This window comes from Amphiura filiformis, chromosome 16 (assembly GCF_039555335.1).
Source record: "Amphiura filiformis chromosome 16, Afil_fr2py, whole genome shotgun sequence".
Taxonomy (NCBI): Eukaryota; Metazoa; Echinodermata; class Ophiuroidea; order Amphilepidida; family Amphiuridae; genus Amphiura; species Amphiura filiformis.
The window spans coordinates 17556532-17583860 of NC_092643.1; the positions used below are offsets into that span (position 1 = coordinate 17556532).

At 36.0% G+C, this 27329-nt stretch overlaps 1 protein-coding gene across 1 annotated transcript in view; it reads right to left on the bottom strand.

The window, feature by feature from the left end:
- Nucleotides 1-4817: 4817 nt before the first annotated feature.
- Nucleotides 4818-27329, bottom strand: part of LOC140135658 (b(0,+)-type amino acid transporter 1-like) — a 71221-nt gene continuing 48709 nt past the window's right edge. Inside the window, exons 6-13 of the mRNA XM_072157236.1 lie at nucleotides 23342-23447; nucleotides 21518-21562; nucleotides 18753-18876; nucleotides 15846-15949; nucleotides 11928-12024; nucleotides 8530-8679; nucleotides 7363-7531; nucleotides 4818-6107 (exon numbers count right to left, since the gene is read on the bottom strand). Coding sequence (XP_072013337.1) covers nucleotides 6034-6107; nucleotides 7363-7531; nucleotides 8530-8679; nucleotides 11928-12024; nucleotides 15846-15949; nucleotides 18753-18876; nucleotides 21518-21562; nucleotides 23342-23447 — 869 coding nt within the window. The 3' untranslated portion in view covers nucleotides 4818-6033. The remainder of the gene's footprint in view (nucleotides 6108-7362; nucleotides 7532-8529; nucleotides 8680-11927; nucleotides 12025-15845; nucleotides 15950-18752; nucleotides 18877-21517; nucleotides 21563-23341; nucleotides 23448-27329) is intronic.

The window sequence follows — 27329 nt, forward strand, 5'->3', positions numbered from 1 at the left end:
ATATGAGTAATTAAGGAGTTTGCAAAACAACAGGAGACAAAAGGAAATAATTCCTTTGTTTGGCTATATGTCAAAATCATTATTTCCGAGTTCCAACTGATTTTGCTTGATCGCATCACATTTGTAAAATATTGGGCCCTGTTTCTGGGACCCTGAGACACTGTGCTAAAATTACAGCAAGTTTAAAGGTAAAAACCCTGATGAATTGTCTGTATACTAGTGCTGGCATCGAGATCTTTTTCTGATGTTGACACTTTGGAGTCCAAATCCAAATGTTGACATGATGATGTCACAGGCATGATATGAACAGTTTTTGTAGATGAAGACTGTACATCTGAGGAACAAATACAATGACCTAATGCCTTTCAGATTTTGCAAATATTCTCATCCATAGTAAAATCTACTGACATGTAGGAATCTGCCCAATGTCAACATTCGACGACAGTAATATAATAAAATCTGCCGACATGTAGGAATCTGCCCAATGTCAACATTCAACGACAGTAATATAATAAAATCTGCCGACATGTAGGAATCTGCCCAATGTCAACATTCGACGACAGTAATATAATAAAATCTGCCGACATGTAGGAATCTGCCCAATGTCAACATTCGATGACAGTAATATAAAATCGACTGATGATGTAGGAATCTGTCCAATGTCAACATAATGTCAACATCACCCGTTTTGTGTCGATGACAGCACTACTAGATACTAAATATTACTGGATAAATCTTGAAAACATTAATTGCATTGACTGTACATAGGCAAGAAAATAGTGTAAGAATCTATAAAGATTATGTCTTACAGAATAAAATAAAGATCAGTCGCATAGCCAAGGGTAAGGGGAAGCTACCTCCATGTGAGAAGTCTTGCCCCCTTGTGGGATGCTGGCTGCCCTGATATATAAGGCTTATAAACTTTTTTGTACTTTTTAGCCCATTTTGGATTATTTTCATCAAAATGTTTCCCCCTTGAAAGATGCTCCCCCCTCTAAAAAAGTCCTGGCTATGCCACTGTTAAAGGTGCACTGACATTTTTCAAAATGCCACTTTGAATATCTGAACAATAATTCAGATCCATATAATTTAACATTTTTGTGTGCCACTAAGATAGCTAAACATGCATGCATATCGTCACCCTCATAACCAAAGTGCCTAAGTCATTATTACATGTTTCTCATTTGCAATTTTATTTTTCTGAGTAATAAACCCATAATTAATCAAATTTCCAGCCGCATTCTTCATTAACTTGTGGAATTCATCTCTTTTGATTCCACAAGTTAATAAAGAATGTGGCTAGAATTTTTTTATTAATTATGGGTTTATTACTCAGAAAATCAAAATTGCAAATGAGAAACATGTAATAATGACTTAGGCACTTTGGTTACGAGGGTGACGATATAGGATATTTAACACAAATCACAGATTGAAAAATTCATTGACAACATTTAATTTAGTAAAGATTTAGCAATAACAAGTCATGATTGTAGACATATTAAAATTTGATATCATAATTTGAATCTATTTGAAAATATATATTTATAGGTGCAATCCAAATATCATGAAAAGGAATGTACCAAGTACCCTACTTGCATGTTCTTCATAATGCATAAAACCTAGCATGCCTTTATGTTTGCATTTTGAACACTATCAATGCACTTCAACAATATCATATAAAACTTTACAGTTACAAAGATGTCACAGCAAGTGTAAAATTTACAGAAAATTTGACAATTTAGGTACCATCCACAAAGCATTTACTCTTTTTCTTAAGTTGAAGCAGCTGCATAAAGGAAAATCGGTCCAGTGTCAAAAATATTCTATTTCAATTTTTTTACATCACTTGCTAGCCCTTCAAATATGCTACATTTGATGCAATCCACATGGAAATATGTGTACATCCATATCAAAACGATGCACTTGTCGGCTGCAACATGTGTCTTATTTCACATAAAAAAAGCTATAGGAATAAATACCAGACACATCTAAAGTGGAGGTCACTTCAAATCACCCTCAAGTGACATGGTTTAGGAATACAGAGAACATTCCTTAACCATGTGACTTGGGGATGATTTGAAGTGACTCCACTTGAGATGAGTCTGGTATTTATTCCTAGCTATTATGTGAAATAAGACACATGTAGCAGCCGACAAGCGCATCGTTTTGATATGGATGTACACATATAACTTGTTACCAAGTTGTAGGCACTTTATCAGCTGCTGTAAACAATAAGAGCACCTGTTTTGCCAATTGACCTTTTTGTTAATCCTGTAATTCCTTGCGGGGGATGTCATCATTTGACGGCACGCCGATGCGCACATCATTTAGCAAATATTGTTACTGCGCATTGCAAGTTGGCAAGATGATGACATCTCAGCTCTAACCGCAAGGAATTATGGGATTTACCGAAAAGGTCAATTAACACCAGCGACATTTATAAGTGTTCCCGTTGATCGCATCACATATAATTTCACAGTGGACAATTTTAACCAAAATACAGTCACAAACTGAACTGAAGTTGTAGAAAAATATATAGAAAAGGTGAACCCTGTGCAGTTTATTACATTGTAAAAATACCCTGTAGTCTCAGCACAAACTGGTGGGTTACTTCACTATGGACCACAATGTCCTCATCCCAATGTCATAGTTCAATAACCTCAATTAAACAAAATAGTGCAAAATTGGACCTCAAGTTGCAGTGTATGAGTTTTTGTACCCAAATATTCAAAGGTCATTCAATGAATGTACAAATGTATTGGGGTTAAAGAACTGTGCCCTGATAGATGAACATGTTGTAGATCCTAGTGTTTATAGTACCTCAACCTCTTACAAATAAAGTGAACCCTTATAATCCCGACTATATTCATCATAGGGTCTGTAAACAGACAACTCACATTTAAAGAGGTTGTGTGAGATATCACAAAATATCATATCGTTGGGCAGGAAAAACCTCCTTTGTGTAATTGGCCCCTGAACATGTTTAAAGCAAAACCTAGATAACCTGTTGGCAGTTTTGTTTTAAACATGTTCGAGGGCCAAAAGCACATAGGTTTTTCCTGCCCAACAACGATATGAGAAAACGTTGCCTTATTTTGAAAATGCAATGGGCTATTATAGTTGAAATCCATACACCCATCTATGGTGTATATATGTTAAATGGAGTCACCCATTTGTAATTCACACTCCCTGTGTGGAAGATTAAGGTCTGGTGTACATTCCAGAGGGGGTATAGATTTCATCTGGAACATCCCAATGAGTGACACAAACTATATCTACCACAATACCATGATTCACCATACATACGTACACTATACAACATCCATGAAACATAAAAAATACACAAAAAATAATCTAATTGCCTCAAACATGATTGAATGGTTGCCATCACTCTCTTACATGTACTTCCCGAGAAATATCCTTACACCTTTACACTTGTTTGATCATTTATTCTGAAACTGCTCTTTAATTGTAAATGAGTGAAAAATCAGGGACAGTCTTTTGAAATTTGAAGAAGAGCATAAAATAGCTATTCTGGGGCCTTCAAGGAGAGCTGTTTAGAGCATTTGCAATAGAAAGTAAGGAGAAAACGGTCAACTAAGGAGAGCTAAAAATCACTCTCCTATATCAGATTTAAGGAGAGTGATTGCTCTCGCTCTCCTCAAAAGGCAGTCCCTGGAAAAATACACTCTTTTGTTGATTGTCTACAGTGATCAATCCAAAATCACTGTTTAGAAATGGAACTCTTTTGAGAGTGAATTTCACTCCATTTTGGACGAGAAAAATTCACTGCACAGTTTGTCAAATCTGGATACACCCCCTGATTAAAATAGAAACATATCAAACTTAATTGCGATTGTATCCATTTAGAGTTTACTTTTAAATACTCTCTTAAATTTTCTGATTGAATATTCAATCAAAACAATTGAGTTCGGGAAAAAACGTTATTGACTGAATCAAATAATTTCAATCTATTTTTTAATTTTTCAATCTATTTACACATAGATAGTTTCCTATCATCTGTAAAAAGATTGAAATAATTCAATTGGCCAATGTAAGAAAGAGAGTATCTTCATATGATGTTAAGAGCATTACTGTGCATCATAAAATTGCTACATTGCATTGTTAGGCACTCTTGTTACGTTCAAGGTTAAAAACTACCCCGATGACAACACAACACTGCAAAAACAGCAGAGCAACACTTTACACTTTAACACTTGCTAAACACTTGTTTGTACAGTAAAGTTATAGGGGTGTTCATTCATATACACTAAAATAACACTAAAGCACATTTAAAAAAATGAAGATGTTTGTTTTTAAACACCAGATAAATTGTGCTTTTAAACATTATCTTGTGTTAAAAACATAAACATCTTCACATTTTAAAAAGTGTTTTAGTGTTATTTTAGTGTTTATAAATTAACACCCCTATACATTCACTGTACAAACAAGTGTTTATCAAGTGTTTATTAAGTGTTGCTCTGCTGTTTTTGCAATGAAATTACAATCTGTGCCATGAAGGTAAACTAAAACTAACAACCTTTTAGGTTAAAATAAAATAAATAAAATACACAAAATTATTCTTTCTCCAAATAAAAATGGGAGTGTAAGGTTAATATAAAATATGCAAAATGAATTCTTCTGGGAATTTAGTATACTTTTAAAATAAAATAAATAACAATACTGGTACTTAATTAAATTAAAAGAAAATTAAGCAATATTCATAAAACAATTATCCTGCAATGGTAGTGTCTGCACCATCTCAATAGTCATCACCAAGCAAATGAAAATTTTGTCATTATGAAATATTTAAAAAAAAACCATCAAGTATAGCCTACAGGTGGGAATTTACATATTAATTATGAAAACTGTTCACTTACGAACTTCATCTCCCACATGAATATCAACACAATTTTAGATTGAATTGATACAGATAAGGTATCCATGCATATCACTCATATCATTATGGTACATGGTGTGCACAAATTACCATATTACTGTAAACAACTGCTGTTGACAATTACATGCATGATGTGTTGGGAATGTTGATATAAGCAAAATAGAACATCACATCATATTTTTTTTTAAATGTCATGAATGTATTATAAATGTCTTTTCAGTTTTTGGTCAAAACATTTTATTCCCATATAAATGTGGGTTATATAAAGGTCATGTAAACTTTTTTGAAAACGTATTATATGAAAAAATAATACAATAACATTTTGTAAACTGTTGTCAAAATGTTATTTTAATTATTTTTTGACAAATATTTTTACAAATTTGGTCAACACTTAACATTAGGTTAGAATGCTTAGCAGCAAGTTTTCAAAAATGTTTTTGAAAATCATTAAATTGTTCACGATATACCCTTTTCATAATCCAACATCTGAACGTTTTCTGTAAAATGTTTTGTGCTTGCTGGGATAAATAGAAAACACAAAAATATGCTTTTCTTAATTTCATAACACCAATGTTCAGCATTTCAAAGCTTAATCAACAGTATTGTGATTGTCATGGCTTAAATGGACCATTATGGTTAAATAAACATGTGTACATCCATATCAAAATGATGCACTTGTTGGCTGCTTCATGTGTCCCTTTTTACATACATGTAATAGCTAAAAATAAATACCATCTCATGTGGGGTCACTTCAAATCATCCCCAAGTCACATGGTTTAGGAATACAGAGAACATTCCTTATAACCAATTGACTTGAGGGATGATTTGAAGTGACCTCCACTTAGTCTGCTATTCTGTGAAATGCGACACATGCAGCAGCGGACAAGTGCATCGTTTTGATGTACACATTATAAACCAACAACTTGAATGACATAATAGTTTTCCATCAAATTGGTGCAACCTATAGCTAGCTACTCCATATGAATGAAAACTATTTCAACAACTTCCTATAATGATCGGTGTATTACTGAAAAAGGGCTGAAGTTATATTGCAGCTTGCTCTCAGGCTTATTATGGTACTCCGATGAAGATGGAACCTGGTACCGGTACCCATTGGTGATGTGAAGTAATGACTAGTCTGAAGAAGCCTTGTAGCCTGCTGTCGGTGCAACCTTGAACAGTTTCTGAAGGAATAACGTCACAGGATCTAGAGGAAATAGAAAGAAAATAACAGGAATACAGTTACACATATTGATAAAAATTTGCATTTTTTTACAATAAGTTTAGAATGTGGACTCTGATTGAGTTCTCAATAAATGTATTGCCAATTTTGAAGCATACTTGCTGATTATTTCATGAGACAATTACCTCTTTGGTGGTAAATGTTATGTACAGATTTTCTGCACTAAATTTAATCAGTTAGACAAATCAGAAGAGACAGATTTTTACAGATTCCAAAGTCAGATCAGATAAGGCCAAAATCAGGCTAACTCAAAAGCTACCTACGTCATCAGCTCATTACTATTCCTCAAGAAAGGTGAAGAAACGTGATCATGAAACCATGACCTGCACTCTCTGAGGTGTTCTCAACAGGTCCATGCCTATGACTGTCAACCATTTTCAACTTTTCAACATAACATTTATACCTATTTGACCGCACTTCCCAATATATTCTTTTTTTTCTTTAAAGGGGTCGGTCACCCACCTTTACACAGTATTTTTTGTGGGGCCTGAGAGCACATCAGACATATCGAATTGCATTCTGAATACGAAGAACGTCCTTCTGATATCAAATAATTTTATGAAATTTGTGATATTATACAAATTTTAAGACAAATGGTTAAAAATTGATATTTTTGATATTTAACAGTCCTTGAAGTAAAATTGATAAATCTCATGATATTTACTTAAAGCCATATTATAACATTTCCATACAAAATAGATTAGTTTTCTTTGCCATAAAATGTCAGCTTTTATTATCAGATATGCCCCCTTTTAATTTTGAGCCAAACAACTGAGGTAAAGCAAAGACAATTGGAATTTACTACCAGTGCCGATGTCGCCAATGTGTATCACTCCGTCGGTTGTGTTACTGTACTATCCTTTGATATGTATATCCGTCCCGCACACCATGTACGTACTGTGTTCGTGTACGCATTTGACTAATATTTCCATCGTAATAATAAACGACGGTTCCTGCATTTTATTCAAAATCTCGGATTTTGACCAAACTACAGCACCCACAGTCTTGAATTTTGCAGGGTATGTTAGTTTAATAAAGTACAATATAATCATGTAAAAAACAGAATTTTGAAAAATATTGAGGGCGGTCTCCTCAGCAAATGTTATAATATGGCTTTAAAGTGTATGTAGCTGGGAGGAAAACCCGACGATCATTCGAAAATGTTGACTTTTCATATTATTTTTCCCAAAAGACCAAAAAAATTTAGAAGCATACTTACCCATGCATTTGAGATGAATCTTGAAATGTACAAATGGGAAGTAGAATATGAGCCCAGATAAGATGAATAGACCCGCATAGAAGAATGCAAAGCTAGGCTCCTCTATGATGGGTGCAATGATTAGATAGATGGAGGCTAACACAAAGATAATAGGGCAAATAATTGGCACCTGCATACAAAGATATAAACATACTATGTGTTAATTTAATACATACATCATACACAGGCTTAATATATAGTTACATTTCGTCTACAATTCCGGTCAAAATTGTTGAAAAACTTTGACTTGGGTACTTCAAATGTGCCCCCATACCCCTGTTCAATGTTGTAATTTGTTGATTTGGTCGTCCCCTAGAGACACTCAACTACTGACTACTAACAGACCATGTATCAAAAGTCAAAGTCTCTGTGCATATGCGACAGACTGTTGTTGGCCTTCGCGATTACGCGATAGACCGCTAAAATATTCGGTATTAAGGCTAAGAGTTTGCTCATAAATTTTTTATGTTAATTTTGGAGTACTTCCATGGCACTTTTACCGAATAATGTACTATAGGAAAAGCTGAAAGTTCGAATTTTATCTACAGATGTTGCAAATTAAACTTTTTTTCCCTCCTATTTATACCTCGCACCAATTTTCCACTGCCAAGAATTGAAACCAGGACCTCATGCCTCAAAGAAAAGTACCGTAACTGTAAGGTCACACTCTACCTATGTATAAAAAGTCCTGGAGACAAAGTTTTAATTGTTTATTTTGAAAATTTGATTTTAGGGACCGTTCACAAACATTTGTTTGGGGGCCTGATGCAAACAAAAATTCATCGCAACACTTTTTCGGGGCCCCCTTTTCAGATCTCAAAAATTTCAGGGCCCTCCTTTTTGACATGAAAATTATGGGTCAACCCCATAGAAAAGCATATAAACTCAATTTTCCCAGGAAAATTTGTGGTCATTTTTTTCAGCGCCCCCCCCTTAGGGGTCAAAAAATTCAGGGCCCCCTTTTGCATCAGGCCCCCTAACAAGTGTTTGTGAATGGTCCATTATCAAAAAAAGTATTTTCTTATCACTGGAATGGTCCTAACAGGTGTTCTAACTAAGAGATTTAAATTTGAATGAAAATATCAATATAATATCCATGTAAGTTCAGTGATCAAACTGAGAACCTACCTTGAAAGGTCTTTCCAAATCTGGGCGTGTGAATCTCAAGACGAGAAGAGAGAGAACCGTGCCACCATAGAACACCCATGCAGCAAAGCTGAAGTAATTCACTAATGAATCAAAATCACCTGGTAACAACATCAGAATGGCCATGCTGGACTGCAAAGGGGGAAAAGAAGAACATACAATTAAATATATTGAAAAACAGCTCAATATAAAACCCCACATCGATCTTTATCCTTTCAACTTCAACTGCAGTGGAACAAATTCTAATTTTGTTTATTGTTATCTTCACAGATCTAACCTCACTTAGGCGACGAAAAAAGTAAACCCTGTTCTACGGGCCCGACCGACCCAGATTTTGAACAAATTGGGAAAAAAATTTCCTGTACAAATGAATGCCGACCCAAATTTCAGAAGTTTAAGGAACAAATTTTTTTGTTTGTATTTTCTCAGATTGCAAATTCTTTACAGATTTTGGTGAATTTTAGGGACATTAACAAAAAAAAAAAGGCTGACTGACCGACCCAACTTAACATCCGTCCGCTCCTAGAACAGGGTTTCTTTTTTTCGTCGCCTTATGGCACCAGGGAAAGAAAATAGGGAAATAAATCGATATATAGGCAAAATATAGTGCCAAAACACTACTACAATGTACAAAGACTACCCTGCACACCTGATATTATTTGCAAATTAAATTTTGCAAATGAGTTACACCATTAAATACTGTTAAAATAAATTTATTGATAAGCATTTAATTTGGAATATTGGGAAGAAACTATACTGCTTATGTAAATAACTAGTTTTACAGTCTCTTTCATAATCTTTTATGCATCATTTGGTTTTAACCCCAATATGCAATTTTATCACTGCTGGTCAAACTAACTGTATTGGGTCCAATTTAGCAAACCACAATATTATTATAATTTCAGTCTTCAAAAGACAGACTTTAATAAAGTTCAAGGTGATTATAGCACAGCTGGTGAAGCCAATAAACTGATTTGTAAAACTAATTAACATAATTGTGGAGAACATCCAATTTATAATCATACAGGGTGTCCCTGAAAGAACTGTATCGTCAGAAACTTATTTTTGTGTGTATTTTAATGCATAAACCAAACATTCATGGTTGAGGACTTTTTGAATTTTGACGATTGACCGCCCCATTTTTGAGATAAAAGAATTTTCAGCCCATTCTACAGAGTCAAATATCTATTAATGACAATAGACGCCACATGCGCTGATGATGCGCAGTGATTAGCATTCCGAATACAGATCATCAATTGATATTTGAATCGGTGGAAAGGTTTGAAAATGAGGGAGTTTCGTAAAATTCTTATATTTCACGAACGGTGTGTTTTCAAAAATGATAACTGATTTATTCCTCAACCACACTACTTATTTAATTATGTTAAGTTGTGGCATTAAAACAAATTAAGTTTCTGATGATACAGTTCTTTCAGGGACACCCTGTATGAATGAACAAAGTACGTAGTATGCAATCGTATTTCAAAGGACAAAATGGGGGCAGGGAGAAAATACTGATCACACCAATCAAAAATAACAGCCAATTATCAGGAACAGAGGATGATTTAAGCACTGCCCAGCACTCCACGGGGTCAACTTGCGGTTAGCAGGGGTGCGTGAGTGAACATGACACCACTGCTCGCTCACTGCATAGGTTAAATGTGAATTTGGACAGATATATTTACAATAAAAAAACATTCAAAATGTTGGTCGATTTCACATTTTATGTTATCTACAGAAGGTGTGATTTATCCTTCATGCATACATCACTTTTGTTCTGAAATCGACCAAGTAATAATGACACACACACAATTCTAAAACAACATCTTTTGCACAGAATTCAATGGGATTTGAAAAGTAAAGTGGCAGTTGAAACTCTAGTGATAACACTTTTACAGTGCATGATGGGGCTTCCTTAAATCATCCTCTGTATCAGGAATGAGTAGGATTCACTTCCGCATCATGCAGGCATCATACGGTGTTCCCCAGCTGTGTTCATTCCAATGAAATTCTTACTAGTTCTATAGGTTTAAAATATTGGTGCAAATCAGCAGCTGTAACAACCAGGGTCGTACACAGGATTTTGTTGGGGGGGGGGGTGCTGATTTTGAAAAAGTGGACTTTTTTCCAAGGGGGGGGGGCAATTTTGTGAAAAGTGGCCTTTTCCCCCCAAATTTGGACCCTTTTCGACCAAAAAACCGTAAAAACCTGATACTTTTGCAAATTTGGGAGGTGCGGTCGCACCTCCGCACCCCCCTGCGTACGGGCCTCGTAACTACGTTAAGTTTTGGTGAAAATGGGATCCATGCATTTTTTATAAAATAAAATCACAGAGTATCTCTGTTAAAATCAGCCCTATTATTCTGCATTAACACAACTATGTCACATTTTGTGAATGGACAGCCTGTGGACACACATCTGTGTAATGATATGTAATTAATTAATGTGATAACAGTCTGTTCACACAAGTAATTATGTCCAATCTGTAACACTTATCAGCTTGTATGTACACAGACATGATTTCTTTCATTGATAAATGATAACAATATGTACAGAGTAAACATACATTGACTGATTAAGTCTACTTGGAGCACAAAGCAGCCAAATGCATTTATTGGGATTGCATTATAACTGAATTGACATTTTGTAGCTGGTATAGATGAGTTGACTTCTGACATCAATGCCTGGCAGTATGCACACATCATCACAATTTCCATTGTTTTTGCCTGTCAGTATGCGTGCGCATCATATTTTGTTCAGGGCTCATGTTTTTAAAACTCCCGCCACATCACAATAAGACTATTGATCAGTGTAGTGGTTGCATGGGGTTCACTCAAGCATAAAGATATACCAGTCCCTTGCCTTTGTTGATAAACATCGAGGTCAACTCATCTATACACCAATCAGTTTAATACAAGGATTAAAAATTTTTTTACTACTTAATCGACACTGAACAAATAGTGTTTGGAGCTAAACCTGTTAACCCAGCAAATGTAAAACGCAAATTCGCTAAAGGTTAGCAAAGGTTGTCAAAAAAATGTTTAAATGCCAGGTTATATAAAGACTATCGCTTTGAAACATGTTAATAACATTCAAAAACATTTTTGAAAACTTAAAATTATCTAACATGATGTTACACTTAAGTGTTCACAAAATATTTTGCGAAAAATGTTTGCAACAAATATTTTACAATAACATTTTGACAAGATTTTAACAATGTTCCTGAAGTGTTTCTTTTTTCTATAATCTGGTTTAAAATGTTTTCATGTCCTTTATATAACCTGACATTTTAAAATGTATTTTAACCCCTTTAACCAAAATGAAATATCCCAATATAGAGGACAAATAGCACCGAGGACAAAATTGACAGAAGTACTTACTGTAAGGATGACGGACACAAATGGTGTGAATCGTTGAACATGAACAAAAGATAAAATCTGTAACATGTGACCTTCTCTTGCTGCTGCAAATGGAATTCTGAAATGAAAAGTGATATAATTTATAAATATAACAAAACTGAAAGATTTCAGTTCACAGCCGTTTAGCGTTTATACATGATGACCACTTTTTTCTAGGGCGCCCTCAATTTAAGGCTTACTGATTTGTACTCGATATACTATGCGAGTAATTTATTATGCGAGGTTGTCAGGTAAGGTATACAAAGTTAACATTATTTATATAATTTGATTGAGTCACATCAAACTAGACATGAGTGAGCCACAAAATACTCGCTGGTACTTTAATATGTAAACTCAGTAAGTCTTAAATTGAGGGCCTTTAGATCAAAGTAGTTGTGATAAACAGATGTAAGTTATTGGATAAAATGTCAACATTAATCGTTGGCAATGTCATAAAATAATAATAATAATAATAATAATAATAATAATAATAATAATACCAGCACTTATATAGTGCTAAATTACAAATTCAAAGAACATGATTATAGCATTTTACACAAAACGAAAAGAGGAAAACTACAACAAATTATTTTTTTAAGGTTATTAATTATTTTAAACTGTTGTGATTTGGTAATTCACAGCATCTTACAAATGGTAGTGAGCTTTGGCAAAAACTGCATTGCTTAATTCATAGCGAGCGTGTAGAAGAATTAAAATATCACAGATATACTTTTATAGGTGCTGCAGTTCTTGAGTTACATTGTAAAGAGGGCTGAAACAACAACACTTTTGTAAAATGTACATAACTCATTAACAACAATAAATTAAGCAAGTTTGCAAAGTATACGATTTGTAGAACTAACTTATGCAAAACATCAAGCTGTTAGTTTTCAATAATATATTGAAAAAAAAAAAAAAAATCGATTTTTAGGTTGCTTCGACCAACAAGACCTCGTCTTAAGGTGAACAAATGAGTCTTTAGATGGCTCTGTGAACCTGCTGACAGTGGGACATGACCGTATGGATGATGGCAAGTTGTTCCAAAGTTTAGAACCAGCAATGCTGAAAGCCCCACCGCCAACTACCCCGTGATGATTCCAAGGACGACAAGACGACAAAATAGAATTTGACAGAGAGCCCATACTCATATGTACCTATAACTTAATCATGTAGAGTCATGATCAGTGTCTATTTCTGGCAACAAAAAATTCTCAGGGGGTCACTTAAGTTTCATAGTGTACACATGCTTGATCAGAGATTTTCAAAACATACCCTAAACAGGATTTACCTTTTTTAGCAAAAAATTCCCCTAAACAGGAATTTAGCGGTTTGCAACAAATTTTACCCCATAAGGTTAGCAATTATTTTAAACTGTTGCAAGTTCATAGTTCACAGCATCTTGCGAATGGTAGTGAGCTTTGATAAAAATTGCATTGATCATTTCACACCGAGTGTGTAGAAGAATTCAAATATCACAGATATACTTTTGTAGGTCGATAAAAATACACACCTGGTTAACGATTAAAAAATGTTAATCAGAATGCAAAAGTGAATGAAAACTGTGGCAAACTTGCATAAAATGCACGCAGGTGCCTACCTTTAACGATTAAAAATGTTAATCAGAATGCAAAAACGAATCAAAACTGGCAAATAAAATGCATGCAGGTGCCTACCTTTAACGATTAAAAAATTGCCTACAATTTCATAAAATCACAATCTCTGTAAAATGTTAATCAGAAAATAAAATCTTTGGGTTTCTTTAAAAAGAAAATTTCAATCCATTTAATTTAAATTTTTGTACCTAGCTGCACCACTGTTATCTGCTCTTCATTGGCTTCCTGTCCAACAGCGTATTATTTACAAACTGCTTCTCTACGTCTACAAGACTCTAAACCACTTAGCACCAGATTATCTGAACACTTGTCTCCATATTTATCATCCAACCCGTAATCTCAGATCCGTCAATGATTTTCTTCGTTTGGATTACCCCAAGGCTCACCTTAGAGCAGGCGACAGGACATTTACTCTATGTGCTTCACAGGAATGGAATAAACTTCCCATCACTATAAGACAATCCTCTTCTATCGCAAGTTTTAAAAAGTCGATTAAGACCTATCTTTTTCCATGATATGTTTCCGTTGATTTCCTTAGTTGACCTGTGTTATTTTATGCCTTGTATTATGTAAATTTAAGGTTTGTACTCTATAATATTATTTATTTAAGGCTTTTGTTTGTGTACTTTAAGATGTTTTTATTTTTACTTTGTAAGCGCTACGAGCTTGTCATAAGGAACAGCGCACCAAAAGTTTTCTGTTATGTTATGTTATGTTAAGTATGCAGCAGCTGGTTTACTGATATCGAGTTAAATGGTATTATGTTTTGCAAACATTGAAGGGAATGCAAAAACGTGCAAAAACTCCGCAAAGTTTCATACAATGCACATAATTTACCACTTTTCCCCCACGCCTGTTGCTCATCCACTTGTCCCAAGTTCCAAGTGATCAAAATCTTTGGTAGAATGGGCATTGCCAGAGGCATTGTAAGGCAATATTTGTTTGATTTAGTTCTCGCTGAATGAATGTTTGACTGATTAACCCAAATTTAAACCTTTTGCATTGAATTTTTGACTCGATCAGTCTCAAGGCGCAGCGAGGAGGGGGAGGAACCCCGGGAGGAGCAAGGGGAGGCACATGCCCTGGGTGTCACATTAGGGGCACCAAATTGGTGATGTTTAAAAAAACCCGAACTCAATTAAAAAATAAAATAGCCATTTACACCCAGTATAACAATTGCACGTTGGGCCGGCGCTATCGTACGGTGTCAACATATTCGCTATCTGTGTTTAAATGGTGTTTAAAAGGTTTAAATAATTGTTGACAATTTTCGATCACTACCGCCCCACCAACTTTTTAGATTCTTGAGCACTCTAGGCAAAAAAAATTGGGTCAATAAATAATCATTTCCATTTGGGGCACCACCATTTTGTATCCTTGCCCTGGCTGCCACAACCCTAAACTGCTCTGCCACTGATCAGTCTTGCTTGTAGGAGGACCCAGCAAACACCACTGTTTTTAAAACGTTTTAACAAAAACCAAAATGTGTGTATAATGCTTTAAAACATTTAAATGTTGGGTTATATATAGGTCCTGAAAACATAGGTTGTATACCCTCTATATAACCCAACATTTAAAAATGGGAATAAAGAATGCTTTAATCTGGTGTAAAACAGCAACACAAAGCAGCAATAAATGACTGATTCACACAAATATATTATTTAAAAGCCTATTTATGCTGGCACTTATTGAAGATAAAGAACAAGGAAAAGAAGGCAACACCCAATAAATCACGTAAAGATGGCAACACCAAATAAATCACGCTGCAATTTTACCATCAGCCTCTGGGTGAAAGAGAGGAGATTATTAATCCAATCTCAATTGTCACTGAGGCTTGCTTCATTGACAACAGGTAGGATGTTGAAGAACTACGTTTCATTTGATGCTTTCCTGTCGAAAGAAATAAAGATGGCCCTCTCTATCTACTTGCAACATAAAGTATAAGAGAAGATGAGAATAGAAACCTACATTGTACACACAACACACAAGTAACACATTCACTAGGGAATGAGTCAACTCTCTTGTTTGGCAATCTATAATACAGAGGTAAAAAGTATGAAACTGCCGTAAAATATACAAAGTTTGGCGAGCTTTCGGTCATAGGCCTTTTTCATAGCCGTAACAAATTACTTGTGCTTTTTCCTATGTCCTATTTCCTTTTTCCTATCTCTATAATACAGTTATTTGTACTTGATTGTATCTCTTACATCAACATAATGTGACACTAGTTATTTTTTTCTTCAGCCAGCATTCTATATTTTTCCCACTTTCATCAATAGTAACTTACCTGCCCGCTGCAAAAAGTGTACCATTAGCGGCACCAAATGTAGAACAACAAACAAAGAATGGAATGATCCAGGCCATTACACCTAGGGTACGATTGGCAAAATCCTGTAATATGGAGTACAAAGAGCAAGCAAGAAATAATCATTAAAGCAATTAATGTGATTTGCATAAATAAATCCCTATTTACAGTAGCGTAGCTGGGATTTTTTCCAGGGGGGGGCAAGCCTGTATGGGGCAGGGGTCCAAATCCACCAAACAAAAATCTTGCCGCCCCTTATAGGATTATAGGCAACACATTTTGATATATAATAGTACCATTCCCCCCTCCTCCTCCTCCCTTGTTTCCTCTCTCTCTCCTGTTTCCTCTTTTTTCCTTGCGCTAGGGGGCGGGGGCACAAAAAGGCATTTTTGCCAGGAATTGCCCCCCCCCCTCCTGCAGCTACGCCACTGCCTATTTTAAATGTTAGTTTTCACTGATTACATTATAATAATAATATTTATTTGAATTACTTGCAAAATACAAAAGTAACAAAATAACAGTACATTTATACACTCTACATTTCTTACACATGACTAAAGCAAGTAATTCAGGATGAGTGAATGGGCTGACAGTCCAAACACAGAAGTGGCCACTCATCCTTTTAATTTCGAGCCAAACAAATGAGGTAAAATGAAGAAAATTGCTCTTCATTCCAGCACCTACAATGCATGTATTAGCTCACTGATTGTAAGGGGCATCCAATTTTGTTGCATATTTTTCTTCTGCCCCCCCATCTACACCACTGTGTCAAAATGAGGTTCGCCTTGTTAATTAAATATAAAGCTTCGGTATGTCCAATCAAACCTTAAAGAAGAAGACCGTTATGTATCCATGTAAATTCTGTTCTGTCTGTCATCAAAGTAACAGGTGTAAAGTCAGTTCTTCTGTGGAGAACTGGCCAAGTGGGGCTTCCTGTTTAACCCTTATAATTACCTTGGTCTATCCACTAGCTAACCTTATTTCATAATCGACATAGCTAACCTTGTTTCAAATTCAACAAAGTCAACCTGTTTTTCAACATACATACTAGGAACCTTTGACATATCTGACATGATAAGGGGAATGAGTCACATGTCGGCAATTTTCAAGTTTTTCACATCATTTTCTGGCAGTTTATGAATGCTACATTTTGATGCAAACCTCATCAAAATCTGACATCTGGTTAAGTCAAGTTTTGCCAATATCTCAAAAACAGTATTAGCGACATCCGACTCATTCCTCTTGATCATGTCACATATGTGTGATCAAGCCAAATCAGTCAGAACTCGGAAGTATTGATTTTGAGATAAAGCCAACAAAGGAAATATTTCCTTTTGTTTCCTGTTGTTTTGGACCTGGTTGTTCAACTTCAATGGGATTTTTTTTTGCAAAATGCAGCTTTGTAAATACTTTTTATTATCCCTAACCCTAACCGCCCAAGGGCTTTTTGGCGAAGGGAAAGAAGGAAGGAATAAAGAGAGAAAACAAAGAAAGAAGTTGTTTGCTCTGGGTGGGATTTGAACCCGAGACCCCTCGCATGCCAAGCACTCAGTCGGCGACACTTTGCCACGGGTCTTGGGCTTTGCTGGCCAGCGAAACAGTGCCTAACACCACGTGGGATGCACGCTGCACGCACGAACAGCGCATATATCAAGTAGTATTTTGTAGTATACAGTCCTGTTAGGGTTATTAAAGAAACTGAACATTTAATATTTCCGAGTTCCAACTGATTTTGCTTGATCACATCAAACATAATGCTTGATTTATGGTCAGGGTCTGCAGCTATGATATTGACTAGCCAGCTGAGCCCAGGGGTTCCACCAGTACTATATGAGTCTTGGGTCACAGGGTGAATGCCCGCTACAAGCAGATTAAGTATTTCCTTTCCATGACAGCTTGTATGTCCATCCATCATTCAATAGTCTACCAGATTTCTTAGAAAAAGGTTTTGGATAGTGACTTATGAGGAAAGTACACATGTCTGTATATACAAGGGTCATTCAATAAGTTCTGCCTCTGCATCATCCCAGTGATCGCTTCACCTGATAGGGCCTTCCATTTGGGTATACATTTTGATGTTATTTTAGTGATAATCTGTTAGCATAATCATAACACTTATCGAGCTAATCTCACAGAAATAGGTTTTGGATAGTGACTTATGAGCAAAGAACACAATGTCTGTATATACAAGGGTCATTCAAAAAGTTCTGCCTCAATCTTCATATCTGTTTCTGTTAATAGTAACCTTCACCCCAACACCCCACTACTTTTTAGCACTAAGAAAAGATAAGAGCTATTAAAATGGCTTGAAAGACATTTATGCAGATATTGTATATGTATTAGAGGAAAGGGATAAATATGGATGCATCTTAAACCTGGTATGGAATCAGGGGTGGGGGGGGGGATATCTTAATCAAAATGCGGTACACAGATGTGCGGCAGAATCAGGGTGCATTTTCACCATTTATTTTATACTCAGGTGCAGTTTCAGCCATTTTGGTTTATTGATGGCCCTCCATTTCATGAAAATTTGTTTTGCGAAAGGGTGTTTTTTGACAATTTTCCTGTAAAAGTGTCAATTTTTCATTGCTTTTTAGCTAAATTTGTCAAAATTGGTATAAATTTGGGTCTGTTTCATCAAATTTCTTCAACGAAAAAAGATATTTGCAAGTAGGCCTACCGACTACCGCGCATCATCGCAGTGATGATTGCTTCACCTGATAGCTAGGGCTTTCCGTTTGGGTATACATTTTGATGTCATTTTACTGATAATCTGTTAGCATAATCAATAAACTTATCGAGCTAATCTCATATAAAACACAGCCTTCTTGCTTTGAACAATCTCTACATAGCTAGCTAACAATCATCATTGAACATCCCCACACTTACCACGGCAACAGCTGGTGATGCTAGCAACTCCTCTGGGCTCAGTACAGTGAAATATGCTACATTGCAGGTTAGGTACACCAAGGCTACTAGAGGGACACCAATCATGATGGCACGAGGAAGATTTCTGTGTAAAAGAACAAAACAATTTTCATCATATTATTATTTCAGTTTATGCTCAGAAAAATAAAAGGTCTAGATCAGGCTTCCTCAAATAGATTTGTTGAAGCGCCACATGAAATTTAAAAAAAACTGCAAAGCAACACTCAATGGCTGCGAAGTGGCCGGGGGAGTCAGAGTGGGGTTACCCCCCTCTGAAGCTATCGATTTTTTTAATTTGAGGTGCAAATGACGCCATTTGGTGCAACATTTTGTACTATTTTAGCCTGTCTTTACAAGGATAACATGGGAATCGCATTGTTTATTTATTTTTTTTATATCTAAACGGGCGCCAAGCCACTGGAGAGCCACGGCGCGCCACATGTGGCGCTCGTGCCGCTATTTGCGGAGCCCTGGTCTAGATGGTGTGATGTAACTTATATTTGAGGAGGGACAGTGGACACACAATTTCTTTTCCAGTAGGCAATAGGCATGTGCTGAACAGATTCTTTAAGGTCTTGGGAACTGATTTATTCCGACCCCTAAACAGGGTCTTCGGAGCAGATACTTTGTCCACTTTAGCGCCAAACAAGAGTGCGTAGGACCCGATACTAGCTGAAAACCGGGTTATTAGGAGTGCAAACCTGTAAGTAGGAAGTTAGGAACTCCTGATATCATACCATCTGGGCAAAAAACAGTGTTGTGAAAAATGGAAAAGTGTCATTCATGTTATTTACATTGAAAAGAAATACATTACAAACGACTTAAAAATGCACAATTACGTTCTGATTCATATCGTTTAAGCCTAGATTTGATATTCAAAAATGGACAGTATCTTACTGTTTATTAAGATTTGGCTAAGCTTTCAAAATGTGTCATATTTCAGAAACACTGATCTATCATGATTTTTTGAGCTGATGTGAGCTACATGGTATATAGGGTGATCTAATCAGCAATTTTTTTCGCAAAATAACACTGGACTCTGTGTATTTTCTCTACACTAGCTGAATTCATCATCTGACCTTCAACATATTGCAAATACCTGGTGAAAATGGAAGTTTTGAAGTGTTGAGAAGCTCTGAAGTCATCATAAGGACCCTTTTTGTAAAGTCAGTCAATGGGGTTGGTATTTACAGGTGTGTGCCCTTTGATATTAATATAATCCATTCCCCTACATACATATTACATGTAAAGTACTACTTCAAATCACAAACAGGAATGAAAAGTGCAAATGTACCCGTCATCTGTACAAATACAAATTGATACAAAATGTACACAGTGTTGCCAAAACTTTTCAGCATCAAGGCGTGGCACATTGGCTGGCCAGGCCGCGGTAATGGAGTCTCAAGTAGCCCAATTTTTAAGTTTCCAAAAAAAGCACCTAATATTGGATATTTGGGTGGATTTACTCTAATTTAGAGTCCAAATCACACAATTGGGCGGAAAAACGCTTTACTTCAAAACTAATAGGAATTTAAGAACCGATCAATAAATGGTCACAAACCTTCATTTTATCTACCACTATGTATGCATATCCTCTTGAATATGGTCACAAACCCTAATTTGCAATTGCAATTTGGAGCTTCAGAGACTCAAAACCAGTTAAATTGAAAGGAGAATACATCAAACTATACTGTCACAACCCGACTCTTGCAAAGTAACCCAATTTTAAGCAAGAAGCATCACATTTTTTTGAGTAGCTGCAAGTGATTGCCAAGTAGCCCAATCATGCGCCTAAAGTGTGGCGTTGGCATCACTGAACAAGCAATTGATTCCAACCACCTGCCTATGTGTTGACATATTATACAACAGGTGTAAATTTATGCCAAATCAATAATTTTTCTATAACCCAGATGTTAACTTTCAAAGTGATGGTCATTCTGTGTCATATTTCCTCACAGCTGGACATTGCTTTTTAAGGGGGTCTTAATAGCCTGGCCTTTGGGTGACAGAGCATGTGCTGGTAATGGGGTCTTTGGGTGACAGCGATGGTGAAAATGGGAGTCTTAATAGCCCTACATACGCATCACCTCAAAAGTGGGAGTGTCCCCCTGGATTTCAGCACATCACATCAAAGCTCCCATTGGGCGCCCCATTCCTTTTTTAAAGGAATTTTTTATTATTTGATAGACCTATATCAATAATGACACCCATTCCCATATTTAAAAAAAAATCTCCTAGAAACACTTCCTTCTAAAAGCAAACCTTTCCAACTTCTAAAAAGTAGGCCTATACCAATTTTTCAAAAGCAATTTTAGATTGGAAGTATGTAGCAGAAGACTGATTTATTTCAGTTAGCCAATAAACTTAATGGCTTGTGAAACAGTTGAAATTGACAAAAATAATGGCCAATTGTGCCCATCCACCATGAACCTCTTTTAAAGTTATCCCCTCGTCAATGTGGTTTTATTTCATATTTATAAAGTATAATCACATAAATATATCTGACCATGATGCAATCAATCTGGTTTTTTTATAATCTTCTTACTACAGTATATCCAGAATTTGAATTTTGGTTTATTGACCCTTGCAATTCATGCACATATGAATACAACTTCCATACACATTTGACGCTGTAACTCAAAATCACATTTGCAAACTTTACGAGAGGTTCGTGGAGGACGGTCAGTCACAATCTTTTTTTTTCACAGCTGTAATTAAATACTTACTTGGCAGGATTAATAAGTTCTTCTGTTGCAAAGTTTAATTGATTCCTGAGGAAAAATAACAAAAATACACGAAACATAACTTTATTTTTGCAAAATGTAGGTCCGATTGAAGCCATTTGGTGCATAATTTCTACACTATTTAAATCATTGCTTCAAACAGAAAAAGTTCTCGAACTCAATTTGCACATAAAACCTTGAGGCCTATACGTACGTACGTTGCCGGGGTAGGGTCGGGGTAGGGTGTGGGGTGTGACGTTTTGGAGAGGTGTTGGTGTTAACATGTAGGCGGGCCCTATATCCACGGTCAATTAACAATTAAAACCTTTACGTACGTACGTTGCCAGGTACTGATGATGATGATGATGATGTGTGGGGGGGAGGGGTGTTAACACATTTACGTACGTTGTCGGTCAATACCGGGTAAAGGGGTGAGAAAAATTTGTGGGGGGGTAGTTAAGGCATCTATAGGCCTATGATAATTTGATAATATGTCCCCTATGCCTTACTCATATCCCTCCTCTCCTCTTCCCCCATCTCTCTCTCCCTCTCTCTTTCTTTGCCTTTTCTCCCCCATTTTTTTTTTTTTTTGACAGACACAAGGGGGGGTGTTTCACACCCGTAACACCCCCCCTGCGTACGGCAATGACATTATGTAGCCAGAGGTTTCCAGTGGTATAAAAATCTCAACTTTTTTTGAGGGATGAGGCTGTGGATCACAAAATGCCCTTTACAGCTATAATAATCTTGGCATCTGATATTGGCTTATCCTTGTATTTGAGCCATGTTATATCTTGTAGTAGATAAAAACGGACTACGTATTCTGACGATTTTGTGCAAGAATACATTCATCTTGTAGCAGTGATTATGCGTGCCAGCACGGTATTTTGCGTTCATGTGCACATTGTGCAGTCATAGTGAGGATTTATGCATACGAGTTAACTAGAAAAAAAAATTGTCACAAATGAATGACAAGAATGACAATAGAAATATTGTTTTAAGACATTAAAGGGGGGTAACCCTATTGGTTTTGGATATGGATTGTCTTTAAAATTACATAATAATATCAAATATCGCCTCCTTTATGCTGCTTTGTGAAAAACGAGAGCATTTTCAGCGTAAATGTGAATAAATAGCCAAATTTGCAATCCAATACCTTGGTATACGTGAATTGCATTCTGGGCAGGCAATGACGAATGCTGACATGCTGTACAATGCCCGGCCCGTATTGAACGGAAATTTTTTTTTTTCGTGCTTTCAGAAAAAAGGAAACAAAATATATTTCCCTTGCAATATGTACATTTCAAATGAATATAAAAAGTTTGGGTAAAATGGAGAGGAAAAAAACCTTCCGAGACCGGGTTTTGAACCGGTACCTCTCGGGTAAAAAACAAACGCTAGTCAATTGAGCTATTTAGCACACCACGCTTACTGATGCCGTTTCATAACTATATACGGCGCACCGTCTCCTCAGCAGTTAGTGTGGTTCGCTTTTCACAGAATGTGTATGACGCTAAACCAAAGTAGCTGTTGCGGTGACTGATATTTCGCTCATAATTCCTCCCAGAAATCCAAAGTATTTACCATTGTTTACAAACTGGTATACCTGTAAAAACCGCTGTGATTCATGATTTCTCCGAAATACATCGACTTGGAGCGTCAAATTTCAGGATAGTAATGAGAAAAATAGTATCTATTATGTGATACCAAAACCTCATCAACAATGAAAAAAATCGGGGATGATGCTGTCGATCGGGTTACGGACCTTTAACGCACAGCTTTAACAAAATTAAATTGTGTGAAGTTGTGTCATTAAGATAGACTTACCAGCTTTCGTATGCCCATAAACCCTGGTAGAATGCAATACTATATGAAAATACGCTGGTAGATGAACCAGTAAAGGCTATGTCTGACTGCAAGTATTCAGTGTGTCCTGAGAAGATATAAGCCGTTAGTGGATTTTTGTGGTTAATCAGAGTTAGAGTATAGTGGTAACTAAGAAAAAACACAGGTCCTACTCGTCCGACTAGGGAAATCATAGAGAAAGAGAAAGTAATGAAAAAAGAGAGAGGAGAGAAAGACAGACAGGTAAAAGAGGGAAGCACCCAAGATGCAGAAGGAGAGTCAGGTGATGTATTTATGTAGTCAAATGGGTTAGAGTTCGATAGTCCGAAGTTTCATTAGTCTGAAAAGCCAATAAAAGTATTATAAACCCTAGTCCTTACCTTAACCCTAACCATAAGCCACAACCCTAAACATAAGCCTAATCCCAACTCTAATCCTAACTCTAACCCCATCCATAACCATAATGCTAACCTAACCCTGGTTTTAACCTTAACCCTAATCCTAACCTAAAATGCCCTAAACCCTAACTTTAACAATTTTCAGAATAAAGACCCTTCAGACTATAAATGGGCTGTTCCCATCAAATCAATCAATCATACACTTTTCTCAGGACCACATGAAAACTTGGCAAACTTTTATGAAAGTTGATGTACTTTTTAAAAGCAATGACAATTCACTTGGGTTACTGCCACTTCCTGATTTCATCATTTGTGTTTGGTGTAGTGACAAGTCATGAAGTATTCAGACATAAGGCCATATAAAATTAATGCTTTGGTTCTCGTCAAGAGGATTTTCATGAATTGATGAAGAAGGGAGGTGTTTTTTTTTCAATGTAAAATTAGCATTGTAAGTAGTTTACGTGACGGTCTATTCCAACAGTGCTCGAGGAAAGGAGGAGGTCCTTTTTCCTTTTTTTCAAATGTGAGATTCTGAGGGATAACCCCCTAGAGTACCATGGGTTAGAAGTGATCCATGTTCTCTAATACACCTATTTATTAAACAGGTTTTCATAAAGTATTCCAAAGCCTATATAATTTTCTGAAAAATGTAAAAAAAAAAATCTGACAAATCCCAGAATTTGAGGAGGGCGGGGACGAGAACCAAAACATTATTTCTATACGGCCTACTAGTAAACAGGCCCAGAGGCCTGTGAATGTGCATATGACGCAGCTTGTTATTATTGCATGCATTCTATGCATGTTATACCATAACAAACAGTATGACCACAGTCATATCAATGCTAGCAATGTGTGTTATAAGATCATTCAAAATGAATCTGAAGTTGGTGTATACTATAATAAAGTTGCAGAAAAAGAAAAGAAAAATCAATTAAATTTCTTTTTCATCTTTTATTTAACAATGTGACCAGTGGCGCAATGGTTAGGTTCTTGCCTTTAGTGCATGAGGTCCCGGTTTGATTCTCATGCGGTGGCGATTTGCTGGGATATTGACTTGGAAAAAAGTCTGAAATTAATTGGCAACATCTGTAGATTAAATTCAGACTTCCGCTCTCCCCATGGTTCATTTAGAATTGGGTAAATGAATCATGAAAGTACTCCGTCCTTCGGAGGGGATGTTAAGCCGTCAGTCCTGTGTGTAGAGAGCCATACCTGTACATGTATTTCTCAGCCAGTTTTGAAAAGAGTAGGGTGTTAACCCCTGACTGTTCCCAACCCGTTCCGGTGTTCAAATGGACCCCAATGGAAATAAGCTTCAATGGGCTATTCCAGAAATTAATGGCACCCCCCCTAAAGAAGACGAGTGAATTTGTACCATAAATTTTTGGGAATTCCCAGACCAAAATTTTATCCAAAAAAATTGGGAATTCCCATTTTGATAAAAAAATGCTTAAAAATATTGGGAATTCCCAGTGACCCTAAAGAAGACATGCAAATTTTTGCCAAAATGTTTGGGAATTCCCATACCAAAATTTTATCCAAAAAAATTGGGAATTCCCATTTTGATAAAAAAATGCTTTAAAAACTTGGGAATTCCCAGTGACCCTAAAGAAGACAAGCAAATTTTTGTCAAAATTTTTGGGAATTCCCAAGCCTAAAAAAGGGTATTTTTCTTGGGAATTCCCATGTCTTCTTTAGGGTTTCATCAATATGCTGCCCTTTTTTTTGGGAATTCCCACAGCCAGAAAAAAAATGCTTAAAAATAATTGAGGATTCCCAGTGTCCCTAAAGAAGACAGGCACATTTTTGCCAATATTTTTGGGAATTCCCAAGTCTAAAAATTTAGACAAAAAATTTGTTCTGTCTTGCCTCTTTATTCAGAGATGTAACGACCGGGCAGTGTTTCATGGGGGAAAATGGGAAATCATTTTGTTAACATATGTGACCTGATCTGGTCCATGGGGGGCCAAAGGCGGCAAATTTGAAACTGAGATAACGGCAAAAATATGGAGTAAAAAACAAGAGAATACATAAGAAATAGACATCAAAAAACTTAATAACTTTATAACCAAGTATGCTAGAGCTTTGGTGTTTTGATAGCGTATTAATGTATGTGTAATGTAATTATAATTACAGTAACTCTATTTTCAAAAATGCCCGGAGGCTCCTTTGGTCCCCATGGACCAGATCGTGTCACATATTTGACATATTTCCACTTTTATTTTTCTAAATGTGTTGCGATTTTAGATTTTTTCCAGTGATTTTACTGTAAATATTGTTAAGGCGATTTTTGAATATTTCCTGCGATTTTACCCCGGGGGGGCCACTCCCGTGGCCTGTACACCATCCGCGATAATCAACTTTCGAAAAGCACCCTAAACAAGGATTTAACCCTTGGCTAAAACGACACCCTAAACAAGGATTTCATTCCTAACATCAAATTTCATACCCTAAATTTCATTTCCGCGTATTTAGAAATTGCAATTTTGCTACCCTTTTTCCAATTTTTCATGTTTTTGACACCCTAAACGCGATACTGCAGCAGATCGTGCCTACCCACCTAAAAACGACCCTTTTACGCTGTTTTCATTATCGCGGATGGTGTACAGGCCACAATGGGAGTGACCCCTCCCCCCCCTCCGGGATTTTACTAACTTTGTGTTTTCACAATTTTTGGGACATTTTAAAAATTCTACAAATGTTTGGGGATGTTATTATATTATTTCCTGTGATTTTGCAATTGTTTGCAATTTTTTAAATATTTCCTGCGATTTAACAACATTTTTGGCTTTTTTTTTGTAAATTTCTTTATATTGTATAGCTATTTGGGAAGTTTTAAAATATTCCTTGATATTTTACCATTTTTATAAATACCTCATGCGATTTAACCACACCTTTTTTGGGATTAAAAAAAATCTTACAATTGTTTAATTTTGGGGGCAGTTTCAATTATTGCCTGCTCTTTAATATAAACTTGTGTAAACTCAATCACTACAAATTTACCCCATAGAAGACACACAGAACAAAACAAAATGTATTTTAGATTCTTTTTTCAGCAACTTAAATTTTTTCACCAAAATATAATTGTTTAGTTTTATAGTTCCTGAAACTTCAACTCTTTATTTTGTGATATTAAAATATCAAGTGTGACTTTGTGTCCATTGCCCAACATTTAAAAAGACTTCAAGGGACAAGGAAATTATATTTGTCTGCAAAAACAGACTTTTGCAAAAATATAAATGCTACATAAATTTAACCATATAAGTACTTGTATTCTGATAATAACAGTCAACATGTTCAAAACACTGTGCTAGACCGAAACCAGAAACCCTTGCTAGAAACTATTACATAATATGGCCTTGACCTGCAGCTATAAGACTCAATGCATAGTCCATGTTCCAATATCTGTGGTCTATCATACGCCTGATGCCTGCAGCATTCTTGTAAATACTAGTTTCAAAGTTTGATAAAACCAAAACATTCAGTGCAGCTTTGCATGGATACTTTCTTGAGTATTTGAATTTGAAAAATAGTCACGGTGGTTTGCTGGTTTTATTTCTCTTCATATTGAT